The sequence below is a fragment of the Durio zibethinus genome, chromosome 14 (genome assembly GCF_047325235.1).
Source record: "Durio zibethinus cultivar Kanyao isolate XHJ-2024 chromosome 14, ASM4732523v1, whole genome shotgun sequence".
Lineage (NCBI taxonomy): Eukaryota > Viridiplantae > Streptophyta > Magnoliopsida > Malvales > Malvaceae > Durio > Durio zibethinus.
In genome coordinates this window covers 18,935,464-18,956,096 of record NC_143175.1, presented here as the reverse complement: position 1 = coordinate 18,956,096, position 20,633 = coordinate 18,935,464, and the positions used below count along the sequence as shown (strand labels likewise).

Here is a 20,633-nt window from a genome sequence, read left to right as displayed (position 1 = left end):
AAACGATAAAAAAGATGAAAATAATAAATAGTAAATAATAACAAAAAAAATAATTACAATAAAAATTAATTAAATATTTAAGTAAATCTATTAATTATCATCAATAAAAAATAATTTTACTTACGATCTCGTCAGAAAATAAAATGATCATAAATTTTGTTTAAAATCTTTCAAAATTTCACCAAAAAGTTATGATAACCCTAAAATTAACTTTAATAAATAAATAAAATATTCTATGACGAAGTTTCAAAAATTTTGTAAACGATCAATTTTTTCAAAATTTTTCCTAAATAAAAATTTTTTATAAATTTCATCAAAACGTTGGAGAATTTATAGAATATGAAAATAATAATACTAATTTCACAAAAAATGTTTTTTGTCATAAATAAATTTTAGAAAATTAAATTTAAGTATAAAAAAGATCATATCATTAAAATTAAAGGATTACGCATGTTTAATTGATATCATTCTTTAAATGAGTAATGTGAAGATGTTAATACATTCTTCACTCATAATCATACTCCTAAACCTAATTCTGATTTCGCAAACCTAAACGTTGTTTAGTAAATTTTAAGTAATTTTAATATTTTTATAAAAAGATGATATTTTTGGTTGGCCAATCACACTCTACAAAAAATATTGATAGTGACTGTAAATTTTCATCAAGTCTAGTAATCGAGTCTCCTCGGATGAAAAATCGTTATGACAAGCATATCTTCTTATTATTCAAATCATGTCATGTAATCATTTTTTATAAAATAAACTATTTATTACACGTTACATGTGATAATTAAATGATAAGTATTTATTTTAACATATTCATGCATGTGTGTATAATAAATGGTTGACTTTTTCCATTAAGGTGATTTATGAAAAAACTAAAAAATAAAATTGTGTGAAAAAACTAAGAGTAAAACTGAATGTATATTGAAAAACTGCTCATAGAGAATTATACAAGCACTTTAGATTTATATACAACTAACTAGTGGGTAAATTAAGAAACTAAATCTTCTTAAAAATTGATCCTATAATTAAGAGACAACTAACTAGTGGGTACACTAAGAAACTAAATCTTCTTAAAAATTGATCCTATAATTGAAGGATTATTTATCTTAATTTTTTGTCTTTACTTCTAGTGATATAAATACTTAATTCTAGGGATACAAATATAAATATAAAGATTACAAGATTACAATCAGCTATAAATAAGTGTTTTCTCACACTCCCCCTCAAGCTGGTGAATAGGTGTTTTTCATTTTCAGCTTGAAAATAATTTTTTAAAATGTTGCACTACTGAGACCTTCAGTCAACATATCTACAAGTTGACCATTGGTTGATACATACAGTTTACAAATCAACCCACTATCTAGTTTGTCCTTTATGAAAATGTCGGTCTACTTTTAATGAGTTTTGTTCTATCATGTTACACAAGATTGTGTGCAATGCTTATTATAAACTTATTATCATAGCAGAGTCTCATTAGTCCATCCCACTTGATCTTTAAGTCTTCTAAGATAATCTTTAACCATAGTAATTCACAAATTCCTTGAGCCATTGCTCTGAACTCTACTTCAACAGTTAATCTTGCCACCACATTCTGTTTTTTACTCTTCCAAGTCATAAGATTACCACATAGAAAAGTGTAGTAACCTGATGTGGATCTTCTATCAATTATTGAACCTGCATAATGAACATCCATATATGCCTCTAGAACTAGCCCTAAATTTTTTTTAATAAGATACATTTTTTCAAAATTGGCCTTCAAATAGTGCAATACATGGTGGACAACCTGAAAGTGCACTTTTTTGGGACTATGCATAAATTGACTTATCACACTCACAGTATATGATATATTAGGTCTAATATGTGAGAGGTAAATAAATTTTTCAACTAATCTTTGATACATTTCTCTATCTACACTAGCATCTTCATTATCTTCTTCTAGTTTAAAATTAAGATCTATAGGGGTATTTGTATGTTTACATACGAGCTTCTCAGTTTCCTTCAGAAGATCCATCACATAGTTTTGTTATGAGATGAAAATACCATATTATAAGTGAGTTACTTCAATTCCTAGGAAGTACTTCAATCTCCTTAGCTCTTTTATCTCAAATTCTCTAGCCAAACATTGTTTTAGAGATTCTCTCTTTTTCATCATCTCTAATTACAATTACATCATCAATATACACTAATAGAACTGTGACTCTCCCTGAATCAAAATGCTTGATAAATAATGTGTGATCTCCTAGACTCTACTTATATCTCATTGCTAGCATCATTTTGGCAAATCTCCCAGACCAAGCCTTAAGAGACTGTTTAAAGCCATATAAGGCATTTTTTAGCTTGCATACTTTGTTCGCTTCTAGATGATCTTCAAATCTCAGTGGAACCTTCATATATATTTCTTCTTCCAAATCATGATGTAAAAAAGTATTTTTTACATCAAATTATTAAAGCTACCAATTGTAATTTTTAGCTAATGATAACGAGATCCTAACTATATTCATCTTAACAATTGGAGCAAAAGTTTCCTGATAATCCACTCCATAAGTTTGAGTGCAACCCTTAGCCACTAACCTAGCTTTATACCTTTCAATAGTACCATCCACCTTGTATTTTACAGTAAAAATTCATTTACACCCAACTAAATTTTTTTCTTTAAACAACTCTACCAATTTCCATGCCTTATTTTTCTCTAAGGCCTTTATTTCTATTTTTATGGCTTACCTCCATTTTTCACTAGATAATGCCTTGAATAATGTAGTTGAAACAGAAATAATGTTTAGGCTCATAAGAAAATTTTTATGGGATAGTGAGAATTTTTTAAATGACACAAAATTAGAGATTGAGTATATTGGATGCTTAGTATATTCTTTGGTTCCTTTCCTAATGGCAATAAGTAAATCATAATCACTAGTTATAGTTTTAGGAGACTCATGCTCATTTTGAAAAATTAAGTCAAAGATTGTAGTTACCTCATTTCCAAAGTTAAGATCAGGTTCTTGGACTAGCACTGGTTCAAGATTTGAAACTTTCTTTCTTGAGTACACCTATAATTCTTTCATATAATCAAGAACGATATTATCCTTTGTCACATCTTCTGTGTTTGGAATGGGTTTAGACTCAATTCAATGTTTGACTTGGACTTAGAAGAAATAAGTTTCAACTCAAATGAATTAATGGGTGAAAATGTTAAAGAATAAGACAAAATCAAATAAAAAAAAGTCTTTATCCTTATCTGTGAAAAAATTAAGAAATAGAACTGTGTGAAAAACTAAGAGTAAAACTAAATGTATATTGAAAAACTACTCATTAAGAATTATACAACCTTAGGTTTATACACAACTAACTAGGGGTTAAACTAGAAAATTAAATCTTCCTAAAAATTGATTTTATAATTGAAGGATTGTTTATCCTAATTTTTTATCTTTAACTCTAGGGATACAAATACTTATTCTAAGGATAAAAATATAGATATATAGATTACAAGATTACAACCAGCTATAAATAAGTATTTTTTCACATTCCCTCTCAAGCTGGTGAATAGGTGTTTTTCATTCCCAGCTTGAAAATAATTTCTTGAAATATTGCACTGCTAAGAGCTTTAGTCAACACATTTACAAATTGACCCTTAGTTTATACATAAGATATACGAATCAACCCATCGTCTAGTTTCTCTTTTATGAAATATCGATCTACTTCAATATGTTTTATTTTGTCATGTTGTACAAGATTGTGCACAATGCTTATTGCAAACTTATTATCACAGTAGAGTCTCATTGGTCCATCCTACTTGATCTTCAAGTCTTCTAAGATAATCTTTATCCATAATAGTCTACAAATTCCTTGAGTCATTGCTCCAAACTTTGCTAACAGCTTGTAGGTGCACTTCTTTAAGACTATGCATAAATTGACTTATCATACTCACAGCATATGCTATATCGAGTCTAGATGTGAGAGATAAATGAGTCTTCCAACTAATCTTTGATACATCTCTCTATTTATAATAGCATCGTCATTAGCTTCTCCAATTTTATGATAAGGATCTATAAGGGTATTTGTAAGTTTACATGCAAGCTTTCCAGTTTCTTTCGAAAGGTCCATCACATATTTCTGTTGTGAGATGAAAATACCATGCCATGAATGAGCTACTTCAATTCCTAGAAAATACTTCAATCTCTCTAGCTTTTTTATCTCAAATTATTTAGCCAAACATTATTTTAGAGATTCTCTCTTTTTCATCATCTCCAATTACAATTATATCATCAACATACACTAATAAAACTGTGACGCTCCCTGAATCAGAGTTCTTAATAAATAATGTGTGATCTCCTCGACTCTGTTTATATCCCATTGCTAGCATTACTTTGATAAATCTCCCGAACCAAGCCTTAGAAGACTGTTTAAAGCCATATAAAGCCTTTTTCAGCTTGCATACTTTGTTTACTTTCATATGACCTCCAAATCTTGGTGGAACCTTCATATATATTTCTTCTTCCAAATCACCATGTAAAAAAGCATTCTTTATATCAAATTGTTGAAATTGCCAATTGTAATTTGCAGTCAATGATAACAAAATCTTAATTGTATTCATCTTGACAACTAAAGCAAAGGTTTCCTGATAATTCACTCCATAGGTTTTAGTGTAACCCTTGGCCGCTAACTTGGCTTTATAGCTTTTAACAATATCATCCACCTTGTATTTTTCAGTAAAAACTCATTTACACCCTATTGAATTTTTTCCTTTAGGCAACTCAACAGTTCTCATGTCTTTTTTTCCTCTAAGGCCTCCATTTCTATTTTCATGGCTTGCCTTCATTTCTCATTGGATAATATCTCGAATAATGTAATTGAAACAAAAATAGTATTTAGGCTCATAAAAAAAATTTTATGGGATGAAGAGAATTTTTCAAATGACACAAAATTAAAGATTAGGTATAATGGATGCTTAGTACATTTTTTGGTTCCTTTCCTAATGGCAATAGACAGATCATAATCACTAGTTATAGTTTGAAGAGATTCATGCTCATTTTGAAAAACAGAGTCAAAAATTATAGTTATCTCATTTTCAGAGTTAGGATTAGGTTCTTGGACTAGCACTAGTTTAGTATCTAAAACTTTCTTCTTGAGTACACCTGTAATTCCTTCATATAATCAAAAACAATATTATTCTTTATCATATCTTCTATGTTTGGAATGGGTTCAAACTCAAATACAGTGTTTGACTTGGGCTCAGCAGAAATAAGTTTTCACTCAAAAGAATTAATAGGTAAAAATATTGAAGAAGAGGATAAATCAAGCAAAAAAAGTCTTTAATCCATATCTTCCATGAATGAAATCTCCCTCTGAAGATAAGGTTGAATAAAAAATGAAAACCATCAACCATGCTCGAACCTGACTCTGATACTACTTGTTGAGGATCACCACAATTATGATACCATATGAAAAAACTAAGAAATAAAATTGTGTGAAAAACTAAGAGTAAAACTAAATGTATATTAAAAAACTGCTTATTAAGAATTATATAAAAACCTTAGGTTTATATACAACTAATTAGGATTAAACTAGAAAACTAAATCTTCCTAAAAACTGATCCTATCCTAATTTTTTATCCTTAATTTTAGGGATACAAATACTTAATTCTAAAAATACAAATATAAATATACAGATTACAAGATTACAACCAACTGTAAATAAATGTTTTTTCAAATTATCTTCCATGACTGAAGTCTCCTCCTAAAGATAAAGTTGAGTAAAATATGATTTACTTTCTTCAAAAATGACATCTGTAAATAATTTTTTTGTAAAAAAAATAATAACACTTATATCCTTTTTGAGTTGATAACTATTTCACAAAAATGCATTTAATTACTCTAGGATCCAACTTCCCTTATTGTGACTGTGAACATGAATAAATTATGTACAATCAAATATCCTAGGTGTGAGGTTGTTTGTGGTATTAAAGTTATGATAAAATTGTGAGAATAATTTCATAGGAGTTTGAAATCTCAAAACCTTTAAAGATAATTTATTTATAATGTGTGGTCCTGAAAACAACTTCCCCCCAATAGGATTTGAGTATGTTTGGTTGAAAAAATAACATTCGAGTTTATGGCTAGTAAATGACTGTTTTTTCTCTCTGTCATTTCATTCTGCTAAAGAGTATTAAAACAAGATTACTCATGGATAATCCTTTCATTTTGAAAATAAATAGATAACTTCTAATTGAAATAGTCTCTTACATTATCAAACCTAAATCTCTTGATTTTTACTCCAAATTAATTTGAAATCATGTTTTGAAAACTTAAAAATATACTATTCACATCTGGTTGGATTTAAATAAAAATATCCAAAAACCCTGATACAATCATCTATAAAAAAAACAAACCACCTTGCACCCAAAATATTAAAAATTATAAATGAACCCCATATGTCACTATGAATCAAGTAAAAAGACGTAAAATTTTTTTTATTGCTAATTGAAAAAAACACGTCTATGCTTTGCAAGTTCACATCACAACGAAAATTTTCAGCATTTAATCCTTTGAACAAAAAAGGAAACATGTTTTCTAAAATTCCAAAAGAATGATGTCTAAAATGAAAATAATAAAGTCAATATTTTTTTTTATTGGGAGAATTCAAAAAAAAATTACAAAGGTAAACTATTCTTGATATTACTTGTGTTGTTTGATGTTTCAAGATAGTATAATCCATCATTCTCCTTAGCAAGTCCAATCCTCTTCTTCAAACTCTGATCTTAAAATTCACAATAAAAGAGATAAAAAATCACTTTGCAGTTTATATCTCTGATAAGTTTTTGTATAAATATCATATTAGTAAATAATCTAGGAACATAAATAACATTTTTAAGAACAAATGAGGGATTAATTTACACATCTCCTAATCTTGCCACTGTAGTAAATGAACCATCTGCAACAATAATTTGTTTATTACTAGGACACGTGGTATATGTACTAAACTTCTATGAGAAATGTCATATGGTTTGTGGCTCCTGAGTCAATAACCCAAGAACTCGTAATAGACTTAACTAAGATATTTAATTCATGAGAACCAGAAGCTTTACCAAAACTAAAACCCTTACCCAAAGAACATACCTCAGTAAGCTTTTTAAAGATCTTCAATAGGCTTCTCAGCTTCTTAATCTCTTATCTGTCCAACTTTTCTTGTTTCTAAGACATCAATAGTATTCCGATGATTTTTTCAATTGACACTTCCTCAAATTGGATGATAGTGATATCTTTCTTTGAGCTGAAACAAGTTTTAAGATATAGCCAGAAATGACTCTTTGCAATAAAGGCCAAAGAAGGAAAAAATAAAATTGCTATAAAAGCCTTAACAGGGTTTGACAACAAAGGTCTAAAATAGAAGTCAGCAATAAAGGCTAAAATTTTTTGCTTCCCAAGAAGAGCTTAAAGCTCTAATACCATGTTAAGCATCCAACTCACAACCAATTGACAGTAAATGGATAAGCCCAACTTGAATATAAAGCTACAAAAAATTAAAAAATTATTAGATGTAGGATAACCCACTTTAACAGGCCCCCATCATGTGTAGACGAAAATGAAAGAAACCTTCCACATAACAAATTAGAAAATGGCAATAGAAAGAAAATCATGGCTCTGATACCATGTGAAAAAAACTAAAAATAAAATTGTGTGAAAAAAGTAAAAGTAAAACTAAATGTATATTGAAAAACTACTTATAAAAAATTATACAAACACCTTAGATTTATATACAACTAACTCGTGGATAAACTAGAAAACTAAATCTTCTTAAAAACTGATCCTACAATTAAAGGATTGTCTATCCTAATTTTTATCCTTAATTTTAGGGATACAAATGCTTAATTCTAGATATAAAAATATAAATATACAGATTATAATATTACAATCAACTTTAAATAAGTGTTTTTCACATGATTACATGACATAATTTGGATCGAAGGGACATATGCTGACATAGGCTCACTGTTTCATACTATCTTTCTTGAAATGAGATAAAGGGATTCGACTACTTTTGTTGCCTACAGGAGTCCAAGTATAATCAGTTGCAACTTAGTGCATCATCCGCAAAATGAGAGCCATTCATGGGTTTAGACAAGCATGCTTATACAAACAACATTTGCCTTCCAAAAGAACAAACAAACATGTATTCAGACAAGCATGCTTATATCAGAAACTTGAACCAATGCATTAATGCATGTATGATGAAAGAATATAGATAAGTTTATGAATTCAAAGTACAAGGTTAACATTTAGGTTCCTTAATTCATAGAGTTGCAGCATCTCCAATCTCAAAAGACATGTCTTCCAATTTAATTTGACTTCAGAAGCTGGCTCCTTGTTCTCGACAGAATTCCCATGCCACATTTCTTGTACAGAAGTTTCTACATCACAGTATCTTGCAATGAAAATTATCGTTTCTAGGACCTCACCTCACAAACTCTAAAAAAACATGAATAGTTGTCGAACCCTTTTGCTAAAATAACTTCACTTAATTTTTGTGTATTTGTGACACATCAAGGGCATCAGATACCTGCATTGTTTCACTGCCAATATAATAAAACCTTTGTAGTGAAATTCTTTTATCATAGAATACTTCACTTCCAGCCATTTGGTAGGAAAGGGTGTGAACAATAGAAGCCCATTTTTAGCTACTTATTTCTGAAGCTCAATTAAGCTAAAATATCCAATCAATGTAAAACAATGCAGAAGATAATTTACGTGATTCCCTAATTTTGAAATATCTCTTAGGCTTGTTTTGATTGATGCTTTAACTATTTTCTTTTTTATTTGAAACAAATGAATAAAAAATAAAAGACAAATAGAAAAAGCATCAGTAAAAAATGGAGCCTTAGTTACACATCCCTAGACTTATGAATGTCAAAGGCCTTGAACAATGAGAGTAATTCAGTAGAAAAGCAATACCAGATGAGGCCAACATGTTTATCCAACTTCCAGCAACTTTCACCCATAAAAGATCACTTTATGTGAAATCCTATTCTCCAGTTGCGCATGCTTTCTATGCCATAGATATTACATTAAATGCTTTCCATGCACCAACTTTCCATGGCCCTAGATATTACAATGATTCAACAAAAAATATCCACCCCAAAAAACCACAAACAATCAGATGCATTTAGACTTAATAGACTTCTTAAATAAAGAACAAGGGAAACTAAATACAGAAAGTGGTTTCTTCTTACTGCAATACATTTCATATAAGTCAATGACCTGCTCTCTAAAGTTTAATGCCAACACTTGCATTACAGGCTTCTAGAGTGTGACCACTAACATTGCCCAGATCCTTAGTTTTTTTTCTCTTTAGATATTTTAATATAACTGCATTGAAACAGCCAACAAGGATCAATACTATTTGTCAGCTGATTGTTTTTTTCTTATTAATATTGTCTCATGTTGTTTTTGGTATATTTGTAACTAGTACCTAGGTGCTTTATTTAACTACTAAGTAATACTTAAGGATGGAAGACCATCTTTTGCATTACTTCATCATATATGATAATCTAAGAAATTTTATCTGTAATGTTAAGAACTTCTTTAGTTGCCATCCAATAAAAGTAGAGGTAACAAATGAGCAAGTTGAATTGGGTTTGAGTTAGGTCATTTTCGATTGAGTCATTTCGAGTGAAGAAATATTTAGGTCATTTCAAGTTTAGATCATTTTGAGTGGATGCATGGGTGAGATTGGTTAGAGCTTGAGGGAGAAAAACAGAGAACAATGTTTTGTCTACGTAAAAAAAAGGAAAGATTTTACTGATTTTGACTTTAAAATTGATTGGGCATAGGGGGATAATTTAGTACTTTCACTTGATTTAGTCACATGGGCTTCATTTTCTCTCTCCTTATCTGCCCAATTTGGACAGATTATACTTTGTGATTATGGGAAGAAAACACTCATCTCTCTCATTTTCCTTCCTCTATATTTTTTGTTCCACCAAGCTCACTCTTAAAAGTCATTTTCTTTCCACTTTTCCACCCGCCCCTAACCATCCTTCCACTTTTCTGTTGAACCAAGCATAGCCTAAGATATAATGCTCTTTTCTTAATAACAGAAGAGTTATCCCATAAAATCACAAAATAATTTAAGTCTTGCTTCACTGTTGCCTGCATATTTTTATTATATGCACATGTGGATGTATACATGACTCCTTTACAACTATGTGGAATCTTTTCCATCAATTTGACTTCAGAAACTTCAAACATTGCAAGCAGTTTAAAGCAATAGAAAACATGAGGCAAGGCAAGCAACAAAAGTGCCACTCGGAAAATCATGCGCAAAATAAATGAATAAGTGCCAAATAATGACCAGGCCTTTACTATCATTGGTAACTTTGACCAAGCAAAAGGAACAAAATGCAAACAATTTCTTGGACTTTTCTCATTCATAACCAAGTGAAGAGAGCCATATCTTACCTGAGGTTCTATCAGTTGAATCCAAGTCAAAAACATGGTGGTAATGTTGGCCTGATAAAAACTGCTTAGAAAAGTCCAAGAAATATTTACTACTACTGCACAGTTTCGGATATGCTTTTTCGTCTATTGATAAGTGATTCCATTAAAGCACTGGAGGCAGACTTATTCAAAGTATCTTCATCCATAGCGAAGTGAAAAAAGAGATAATTTACCTATCAACTCAACCCAAGTCAAACACTCAGTGATAACATTCACCCATTGAACGTTGTCAGGAAATAATCAATAAATATTTACTTCTATCTGGCAGCTTTTGATAAGCTTTTTCGCTCTTGACAAGTTCTTCCATTAGAACAATGTAGGCAGACTTATTTAAAGTAACACCCTTTTGATTTGATGCTTCAAAAATGTGCCTAGCATCCTTATATCTCCCCTGATTGCACAGTTCAATTATCTGTTTCGAGCAAGCACCAGAATCTGGATCAGATACATTGGTAATCTCACTGCTCTTCACATTCTGCTCCTTCAACTGTAAGGACTGTTCTTGAGATTTTCCAACTTCAAACATTTTTTACATGAATTCCTCTGCTGAATTCACCCTCCCTGCACAGGTGAGAGCACCAAGAATGGCATTATAGGGTATAATCAGGACCTAGATTCCGGTCTTTCAATTTTGAGACAAGATGAAATGCAGCCTCAAATCTTTCTTCCTTGCATAGACCAGCTATCATTGTGTTTTAAGTAACTCCATCAGTTGCTTTCCCTTTCAAAACCCAAGTATTAAAGAGCATAACGGCTTTTTCAAGCATACCTTAATTGCAAAGACCACAAAGCAGAATATTACAGGTAAAGCCATCTGGCATGAATGAGTTTCAACCATTTTGTTGCGGAACTCAAATGCTTTCTCGACTTTCCCCTCCTTGCAGTACACATGGATAATTGTATTGTAAGTAGTTCCATCTGGGACTAGACCACTACCTAGTAACTCATTGAACTTGGTTATTGCTTGCTCAGTTTTGCCCAATTGGCAAAGCCTTCCAACTACAGTGTTATAGGTTATGATACTAGGAATAGTTTACTACTTCTTCACCTCACTCCAAAGCTTCAATGCTTTGTCTACCTTTTCATCCTTAAAAGTATCCCGTTATCAAAGTCCCATAGCTTACCTCATCAAGCAAAAAACCTCTCTTACTTGCACTTCTTAGTGACTCAAATGCCTCCTTAAGCTTTCTCTCCTCACATAGCTATGAAGAAGGGTATTAAGTGTCACAATATCCATCTTAAAACATTCCCTTACCATCAAATCCATCATCCTGAAAGCTTCACCCAAATTCCCAGCCTTAAAATATCCATTAATCAAAGTATTGTAGGTAATCTTAACTGGTGGAAGCTCACTTTCCTCCATCACCTTAAATCTTTCATTTGCTTCATCCATCTTCCCTTCTTTGCAATAACATTTAACCAATATATTATTAGTTATCAGATTCAGCTCCATCCTTTTCTCCCTCATTTCCTCGACCAACCTAAACCCCTCCTCACTACTTCCCCACTTAAAGTATCCATTAATTAATGTATTATATGTAACAATATCTGGCAAAACCTTTGAATTCTACACCTCATCCCTCAACTTAACCACCTCCTCCATCCTACCTTCACCATACAGCCCATTAACCAACATATTATACGTCCAAACATCAGGCAAAACATCATTTTGCACCATCAAATCAATAACTTCCTAGCTTCTTTCAACAACCCTACCCTACAATATCCTGAAACAAGTATATTAAACGTATTCTATTTGGAACCAACCCTTTTTCTTTCATATCTTGCAACAAATCCCTAGCTTCCTTTAACCTTTCTTTCTTACACAAAAATCCAAGAGTTGTATTATAAGTAACATTATCAAGAAAACAACCAAATTCCTTCATTTTCTCAATAAATGAAATCGCCTCATTATATTTACCTTCAAAACAACACCCTAAAATCAAAATATTGAAAGTACTTAGTTTGAGGGATAACACCAAGCTTAATAGAATCATAAAAAAGTTGCTTACCTAACTGAATGGAATGCAAGGATGGGAACTTTACCAAGATATTCATGAGAGCATTGCAAGTAAGTATATTGGGTTTCTTTTTAAGCTTTTCAAGAGGCCAAAAAGCTCAAAACCCAAACGGGGTTTCCCTGATTGGACATAGCTGGAAACTGAGATTTCAAGGAGGGGTTTTGACTTTGAAAGGGAAGGGTAGTGAATAAGGGAGTTAAAAGAGGGTGTTTTGGGGGTCAAAGGAAAGGAAAGAGAAGAAGAGGGATTTGGATTGCCAGAATTTATGGTGGGAAAGGAGGATGGAAAGGTGGAAGGAAAGAGAAGGAGAGGAAACGAGGGAGTGGAGAAGGGTAGGAGTGAGGAGAGGAGTGTAAGGAGTTAAGGATTCTATTGGGTTTTTCGAGGTTGTTAGGATTTTTGTTAAGGTTTTTAACAGTTCTGACTTCTGACTCTGTTTGGTTCATTATTTTGGTTGTTTGGTTTCTCCCCGGTTTTCCTCTGTTTCTCATGCAGACATTTTTTTTTTTTTTTTTTAATTCTTGGCAAAGGCGGAGACCAGGGACGGGAGAGTGGAGAATGAATAAAACCACTGTCGTTTCGAATTGGGGTTTTCTCTTTTTTTTTTTTTTTTTTAAGACTTCAAAAAGTACTTAACAAACGAAAATGTGATTTTATTCAAACTTGTTAAAATAAGAACAAGGATAATGCCTTAATATAATATAAATTTTAATAGTTAAAGATTGATAATTTGATATAAACTAGATTTTCTCGGTAAAAATGTTTAGATAAAAACTGTACTAGATTTTCTTGATGTGAATTATGAAATTTAAATTTTTATATAAAAAGTAAATATAACACTAGTAATTTTTATTTTTTAATTTTTCAATTTTTCTGTAAGTATAAATCAAATTGTTAACTTGCTCGGGGAAAAATCGGAAATAAAGAATTTATAAAAAAATATCAAAAGCATCAGAGAAAAAAGATGAATACTTTAAGCATCAAAGAAAGCAAAATGATCATATTAACAAGGAAAAAAATAAGTGGAATGTTAAAAAAAAAAAAAAAAAGTTAAGTAAAGAGTTTAGAAAGCATCATTAAATTTATTAGTTATAAAATTTTTAAAAATTAAATTTTGATTAAAGAGTTTACAAAAATTAACAATAAAAGCTTTTAAAGATAGAAAGTGGTGTACTTTTTTTTAATAAAATAATATACTGCTACTAGATATAATTATTCTTCCTAAAGTAGTAAATTTTCCCTTTCTTTAGCAATGTTTTTATTAAAATTCTAAATGAACTTTTGGATTTTTTATTTCTAGGTAAATTTTATGTTTTTATTATATTTAAATAAATTTTTAATCTTCAATTATATATAAATAAATTATTTTTTCAAATAAAAAGTTGTTTTTTGTTACTGTCAACATCAATTGAATTTTTTCGCATAAAAACTGACATGTTTTCTTGAAAATTTATTTTTCAAGAATTTTTTTTTCTAATTTTCAGTTTTAGCTCTCTACGATCTTCACTCATAATTCATCGTCATTTTCTGATCCAACTAGGTAAAAGCAAACTACTAAACGGATCATTCTATTTCTCTCTTTCTTTCTAGAACGCAAACTTGAAAATGGAAATGGAAGGAAAACCAGAGTCAAAGCCAAGGATATTGAAGCTGAAGCCAATTGAAATCACCCCAGAAAGCTTTCAAGAGTTTGGGCAAGTGGTTGAAGCATCCCCAGATGGAGAAGAGTTTGGTCCTAAAGATGCTCAGCTGGATCTCAGCAAAGGAATCCCAAGGTTTTTTTTCTCAAATGTTATCTTTAGTTTTCAATTTTTCATTCAATAAATGCTCAGGAGTAAGGATACAGCTAGGAATTGTTGTTTGATGCATTGCTAAAGTTTTACTAACCCTTTTTTTGTGTTTCATCAACAAGTAGTGAAAACAGTCCATGTTTCTGAGATCTCAACTGGTTCCAAATTCCAAATCTTGGTGTCATCCATCTCAGTTTTAATCTATTTCAAGGGGGCTTAGCCTGTTCTTTTCACCTACATATGTTTAATTGGAATTGTGAATCGACAAAAATGCTTGCTAATGTCTACCATGCCATCTCCTGTAAAACGATTTGTAGTTTTGTCAAGTAATTAATAAGCTATTTAGATCTTCCAGGGTAATATATTTAGATGAAAATAACCTATAATTTATCTAGCAGTTTCTTGCTCATGTAATAGTCTCTGACTCTTAGTTGCTTGCTTTTTGCACTGCTTTTCATTTAATTAGTTAAAGCTGTAGATTATGATATTGCATTTTGTTACCTGTACCTTATTTCTCTCCATAGGTAAACACAAAAACTATTTCCCCCAAGCATTTGGCTCAATGATCATTGGTATGTGTATCCCACTCAAGAGCTAGGTTCAAATTCCCTTCCCTCAAATCCAAAAAAGAAAAAAGAAAAGAAAACTGTTAACAACTAACAAGTCTATAATGACACATATTAATGTGTTATTTATTAAAAGAGTCTTTACTGTATACATATGTAATGCATTGTTTCCTTTGAATTTGGCAAAAACATTAATTGAAAAAATAATTTTCTACAATAATACCTTAACTAATGTTCATAAGCTCTCGTTAACAAATTCTTCGTAATGTTCTTAAGAGGGATTTCTGTCGATGCACTTTTAACACAGGTTACAGATTATGCGGCTTGAGGACCAACCACTCAAGTTTGCCACAATTACACACCATGCCAGTGTAACCCAATGCCTTGGATCCAATGGAGGTCACGTTTGGTATCTTGGAGTTGCTAAGCCATCAATAGTGGACTCAAAAGAAACTAAGAATGAGAAGGGCAAGGCACCTCTGCAGTCACATTGTGGTCATTTTTATCTGCCTCCAGCTGTTGATGGTGTGCAAGTTTTCAGAATTTCAGGTCCTAAGTTCCTAAAACTTAATGTTGGAACTTGGCATGCTGGACCTCTATTTAAGGAACACTCTATGTACTTCTACAACTTAGAACTAAGTGATACCAATGTGAGTTTTATCACTATCTTATCTTTTTTGGTGCATCTGCAACATCACTTTATAGAGTATTTCTATGTTTCTCTTCTGTAATTTTGAGGTAAGAGGTTTCTTGTGTTCAAACCTATGCCTGCATGCCTCACAAACGGTCCTGGTGCCACCAGGCTAGGTAGTGAAAGATGCTAAAGCCTATATTGGAAATAGAAATGAAGAAATCAAGGGGTTCAATTTCCATCAGTTAGCTAAACTTCGATTTTCTTTTTCAAGAACAGTAGTATAATTGAGTGGGAGGGTGAAAAGTTCTAATTTAATTCAGCAAGAACCAATAAGGTTAAGAATTAAGCTTCTATAAAGGAATCATAGGAAGTCATTTAACTATCATGATATTAAATGTATAAACTTCCTATATGTTTTGATCCCCTATCAAATTGTTGAATAATTAGACCATTTCTAATCCCATAAGCAAAATGTATAGGCCTAAGGTGGTGCATCTTTTAAAGTTATTTAGATTCACCCTTAAGCCTCAGGAAATTTGATTTTTGGATCATAATCTGTGAGATTGGTTTCCCACATACATACAAACTACCAAGAACAGATATTACATATGTTGAAAATCATGAATGGGATGCCACGTTTTTGCATCTTCAAATGGAGTTGAAATAATCTTACTTTTGTTTCATTTTTTTTCTATATAGGAGGTGGATCATACAACACATAGCTTCAAAAAGAAGGATGGAGTGGTTTTTGCCATTGATGACTAACTGTTATATGCTCAATCGATGATCTGATCAATATGTCTCCAGGTTCTTTCAGAAGTATATGCACAAAAAATGGGACTCCTTTGCTTTGCTAATTTGCTGATTTTTTTTCCTTGTCTAGTTTGTTTTATTATAGCGGAGGATATTGGGATTTTAGGCAATAATGGGAGGAAGAGGAAGGTTTGTATTTGGGGAGTTTTTATCTGTAGCTGTTTGCATGTACTTCTGGTGATCACTTCCTGGGATTGATTTTTCTCTTTTGGAATATGCTAATGGAAACTTTTTTTTATTGCACTATTTTCTTGGTTGCTATGTTGTTTTGTTATGTATATACTATTAATTAATCTTGAAACCATTTATTTATGTTTATCAACTTCTTCTTGTTGCTAATTTGGCCATCCAGCAAGGGGAAGGGAAGCAAAGTAAGGAGAAATAAAGGGAAAACTTAAGTTTGAGAAACCAGAATTGGAGGCTGGTAAGCAATCAACCACAAGTGACTATCCCGTGATAACACCATTTTCACAGGTCTCATCACCTATTTCTTTCCAAAATCAGTGTATCGCCCATGATGCAAGACGTTCTCTAACTCAAGCACATGAAAAATCTGAGAAGCAAAGATATCTGTTTCATCCATGTTGCAATGAAATAACTGAAAGAACCAAATGTAGTTTCAAAAGCAACGGCTTAATAGTCAGAATAACCCTCTTTTATTAACCATGCACGAACATGTCCTTAAAACAATCTGAGAAAATGGTAAACATTGTACAAACGAAAACAAAAGAAAACACTAGAGCTTAGAGTAACCCTTACCATTGGAAAGAACTCACTCTTTTCCAACACTCCCCATGAATCAGTGCTCATCCATAGAGAGTTGGTCTTTTCATATCCCTCTCCAAATATACGTATGTCCGAATATAAATCACCTTGTAATCATTGGACAAAGGATCCAATCCAAATCCAAGAGTATGCATAAAGGTGGCGGAATGTTTTGATTGATTACATTCAGGGAGGTTCCTGATTTCTCATGTGGTTGGATTCCGTAGACAAAATAAACAAAATAATCCATAATCAACACAAAAGTCAAAATCATGCACATCAGCAAAATGAGAGGGCAGTTGTCGACGAAAATCACGGTAAGAAACAAGCGTTTGATCAACAAAGAAGCTTTTTTAGGTAAAATACATAAACAATCATTGAATTGTATGGGTATTTTTAAAATGATCATTTAACTATTATTTTTTAAATATAAATAAATATATTTTATCATTTAGTTATTGATCTTTAATGATGTGTTGATATAACATTATCTTATTAACAATCATATGTCCTGTGACATTATCACGTCATTTGACAATTACATGATATATTGATAGCTAAAGTAAAAAATTATGTGATAGTGCCACGTACTATTTTATCGTTGAAGTGACAATGTAGTATCGGTATAGTGTTAAAGATTAATGGTTAAGTAATGAAAAAAAAAATTATATTTACTCAAATTGAAGTGATTAAATTAAAAAAAAATTAATAATTAAATGATCATTTTAAAAACACAATCACAATTGAGCGACCAATAGTCTATTTTACCTTTATTTTTTTATATTCATAGTTTTCAATTTGTTAATTATTCAAGATTAATCCATATTAAAAATAATTATTGAAAACACACCCTAATACTTTATATCAAATGTTTAATTGATTTATTAGAAGAATGATTGTTTGATTTAAAATATTTAATAGGATTAATCTATTCAAATTTAATAATTTATGTATTCATATCATATAAAATATTAAAATTTATACATTCATATCATGTCTTATTCAAAAATTACATATCACAATAATTCATATTTATGAAAATATAAAAAAAATTTTATTTTATTAAATTTATATATAACTATTATTAAAATTTTAAATTGTATCAATTTGTATCTTTAATTGATATACTCATTGTATGTTACTCAAAAAATACCTATCACAATAATTTATATCATACAAAAATATAAAATATATTTTTATAATTTTATTAAATATATATATAACTATTACTAAAATTTTAAATTATATCAATTTTGTATTATTAGATCTAATCCAAAAGAGACATGAGCCCGTGGGCCAAAGCACACAGCTGAATAAAGAAGTAATTACAAGAGATTTTCAACTAGAAATCCATGCAATGTTTTACAAAAACCCAAAAACATTTCGAATTAGTTATTGATAAATGATAATCACATATCAGTATTTTATGCCAAATTCAGGAAACTGAAGCAATATTTTCCTGCTTCTATCCCTGCAGCATTTAATCGTCTATTCATCCACAATAACATCATAGGAAAAGTTAAATGCTGTAAAGCAACAATATATTAATACTAAACTAATCAAAATTTTCACTTCAGAACAAACAAGGGCAGTTTTTAAGTCGCTAAATGAAAATTTGTTCACAAAATCCTTCATTACAAAATTCCAAGCAATACCATTTTGATGCAAACAAAAATTTGGTAAAGCATGATGAAAGCTACACTCTTCCAGTAATCCTATGACCTTGGCTTCTCTTTCTTCTCTTTGAAAAGAGCTAGAAGAGACACACCAGATACCTTAACAACCTTGAACCTGACTCCAGGAATATCTCCCACGGCATGCCCTTTTCGTCCAAATCCTGCAATCAAAACCTCATCCTGCACCAAATCATACCAACCATGGCATTAGGGAACAACACTTAGAAGAAGGCCCCTTTACCTACAGCAAGCTTTTCACAATTTTGTTGAACTAACAAATAATGCCAGTAGATAAAACATCCCAAAGACTGAGCAATTACGAACATGGATCAATGAAATTCTACTCACGAAGCATTAGCTAAAGAGAAAAGCATGGATCAAAAAAAATGAAAAGTTATGACAAAAACCAGAAATTCGTGTACAACTTACATTTTCCTCAATGTAGTTTAAGCAACCATCATTGGGTACAAAAGCAGCAATTTTCTTTCCATTCTTGATTAGCTGAACACGAGCACATTTTCGGATAGCAGAGTTAGGCTGCTTAGCTTCAATGCCACTGTAAATGCCAGTTACCAAATTGTCAAGTTCTGAATCCAATTCAAACACTCTCTGCCACATCTATACCCTTAAAATATCATAAAAAGCATAACTTAGTTCTAACATTTTCTCAAGAACTATGCCTTTGGCATGTGATGATCCAGCAAATGGTTTCTTCCATTCATTTCCAAGATTTGACTTCTTATATGCCTTGTCAGCCCACCTCTGCCTCCTACGGTGGGTTCTCAGCTTACGACCAGCTCCCATTCCACGTGTCTTCCTGCTCAAAACTCCCATTTTTTCAGCATATTTCCCCAAAATATAACACAAATCATAAAAGAAGAAAAGAAAATTTCCTTGAACAACACCAATCTTCCAGATAAATAAGCATCACAGATAAAAGCTAAAAAATCCACCACAATAGATAACCTAATCCAACCCAATGCTTCAAAAGTTCATTAATTATATTTTTCATAACTTTCTAGGTACAAATCCTGCCCTACAACTACGATAATCAGACATACTAATCTAATTTTTCACATTCCATTTCCTTCTTCCACAATTTTCCCATCAACCAAACAGGAAATTAAAGACATTTTGGCCCACAAATTCAACACCTTTATCACCAACCAAACACACCCAGAAAAAAAAAAAACATTATTGACCCTAAAATCATCTGATCATATAAACCAAATCCCAACTACAACTTTACTGAAACGAAGTAAAGGGCAGTCACAAAATGAATCAGAAAGCCAGCATTTTTTTTCAAATGCAAGGATCAAACTGATAAGAACAAAAAATAACATTTAGAAAAAGAGTAGAGATAAGAAATAAAAACTGACCCCATTTTGGCTAGTGCGAGAAAACTTTACTGAGACTAAATCTGAAAGTAAGAGACTGAGGAGGGGGGAAGAGCCGACTAGTGCAAACTGGAAACTCTAACCCTAGCTATTTATTTGCCTTTAAATATGTAGTTTAATTTTAGGGTTTGAATGGTTTGACGAAAATAGCACTATATTTTTTATACTATCACGGATTTGTCCTATCCTGAACAAACAAGAGATACGTGAAATTTATGAAATTTTTTATTAAAAATGAATAAATAAAAATTTTAATAAAAGATTCAAATTGATAAAGTAATAGAATTTAATTTAAAAATTAATAATATATAAAAATATTATTAAAAATATTATTTATAATTTAAATTTAATTGATATTTATCTAACGATAAAAATTTTATGAATATTTTTACTAAAAATATCTATTTAATAAATATATCAAAATTTTTTAAAATTTTTTGTACAATTAATCTATGTGATGAGATATTTTAATCTTTAT

General features: G+C 30.9%; 2 protein-coding genes and 1 pseudogene across 3 annotated transcripts; 1 reads left to right on the top strand and 2 right to left on the bottom strand.

Moving 5' to 3' along the window:
* Nucleotides 1–10,322: 10,322 nt before the first annotated feature.
* LOC149515103 (uncharacterized) lies at nucleotides 10,323–13,393 on the bottom strand (annotated as a pseudogene). The gene is made up of 2 exons (XR_016327655.1): nucleotides 12,506–13,393; nucleotides 10,323–12,429 (listed from the first exon to the last, which is right to left on the bottom strand). The product of XR_016327655.1 is annotated as an uncharacterized LOC149515103 (transcript).
* A 527-nt stretch (nucleotides 13,394–13,920) lies between these two features.
* On the top strand, nucleotides 13,921–16,563 carry LOC111294354 (uncharacterized). The gene is made up of 3 exons (XM_022887634.2): nucleotides 13,921–14,289; nucleotides 15,178–15,520; nucleotides 16,204–16,563. The coding sequence occupies exons 1-3, from the start codon at nucleotides 14,120–14,122 to the stop codon at nucleotides 16,267–16,269; spliced, it is 579 nt and encodes a 192-aa protein (XP_022743369.1). The 5' UTR covers nucleotides 13,921–14,119; the 3' UTR covers nucleotides 16,270–16,563.
* A 2,037-nt stretch (nucleotides 16,564–18,600) lies between these two features.
* LOC111294249 (small ribosomal subunit protein uS12) lies at nucleotides 18,601–20,277 on the bottom strand. The gene is made up of 4 exons (XM_022887494.2): nucleotides 20,138–20,277; nucleotides 19,420–19,575; nucleotides 19,188–19,314; nucleotides 18,601–18,938 (listed from the first exon to the last, which is right to left on the bottom strand). Exons 1-4 carry the CDS (start codon nucleotides 20,140–20,142, stop codon nucleotides 18,798–18,800), a joined length of 429 nt encoding a protein of 142 aa, XP_022743229.1. The 5' UTR covers nucleotides 20,143–20,277; the 3' UTR covers nucleotides 18,601–18,797.
* Between the last annotated feature and the right edge of the window lie 356 nt (nucleotides 20,278–20,633).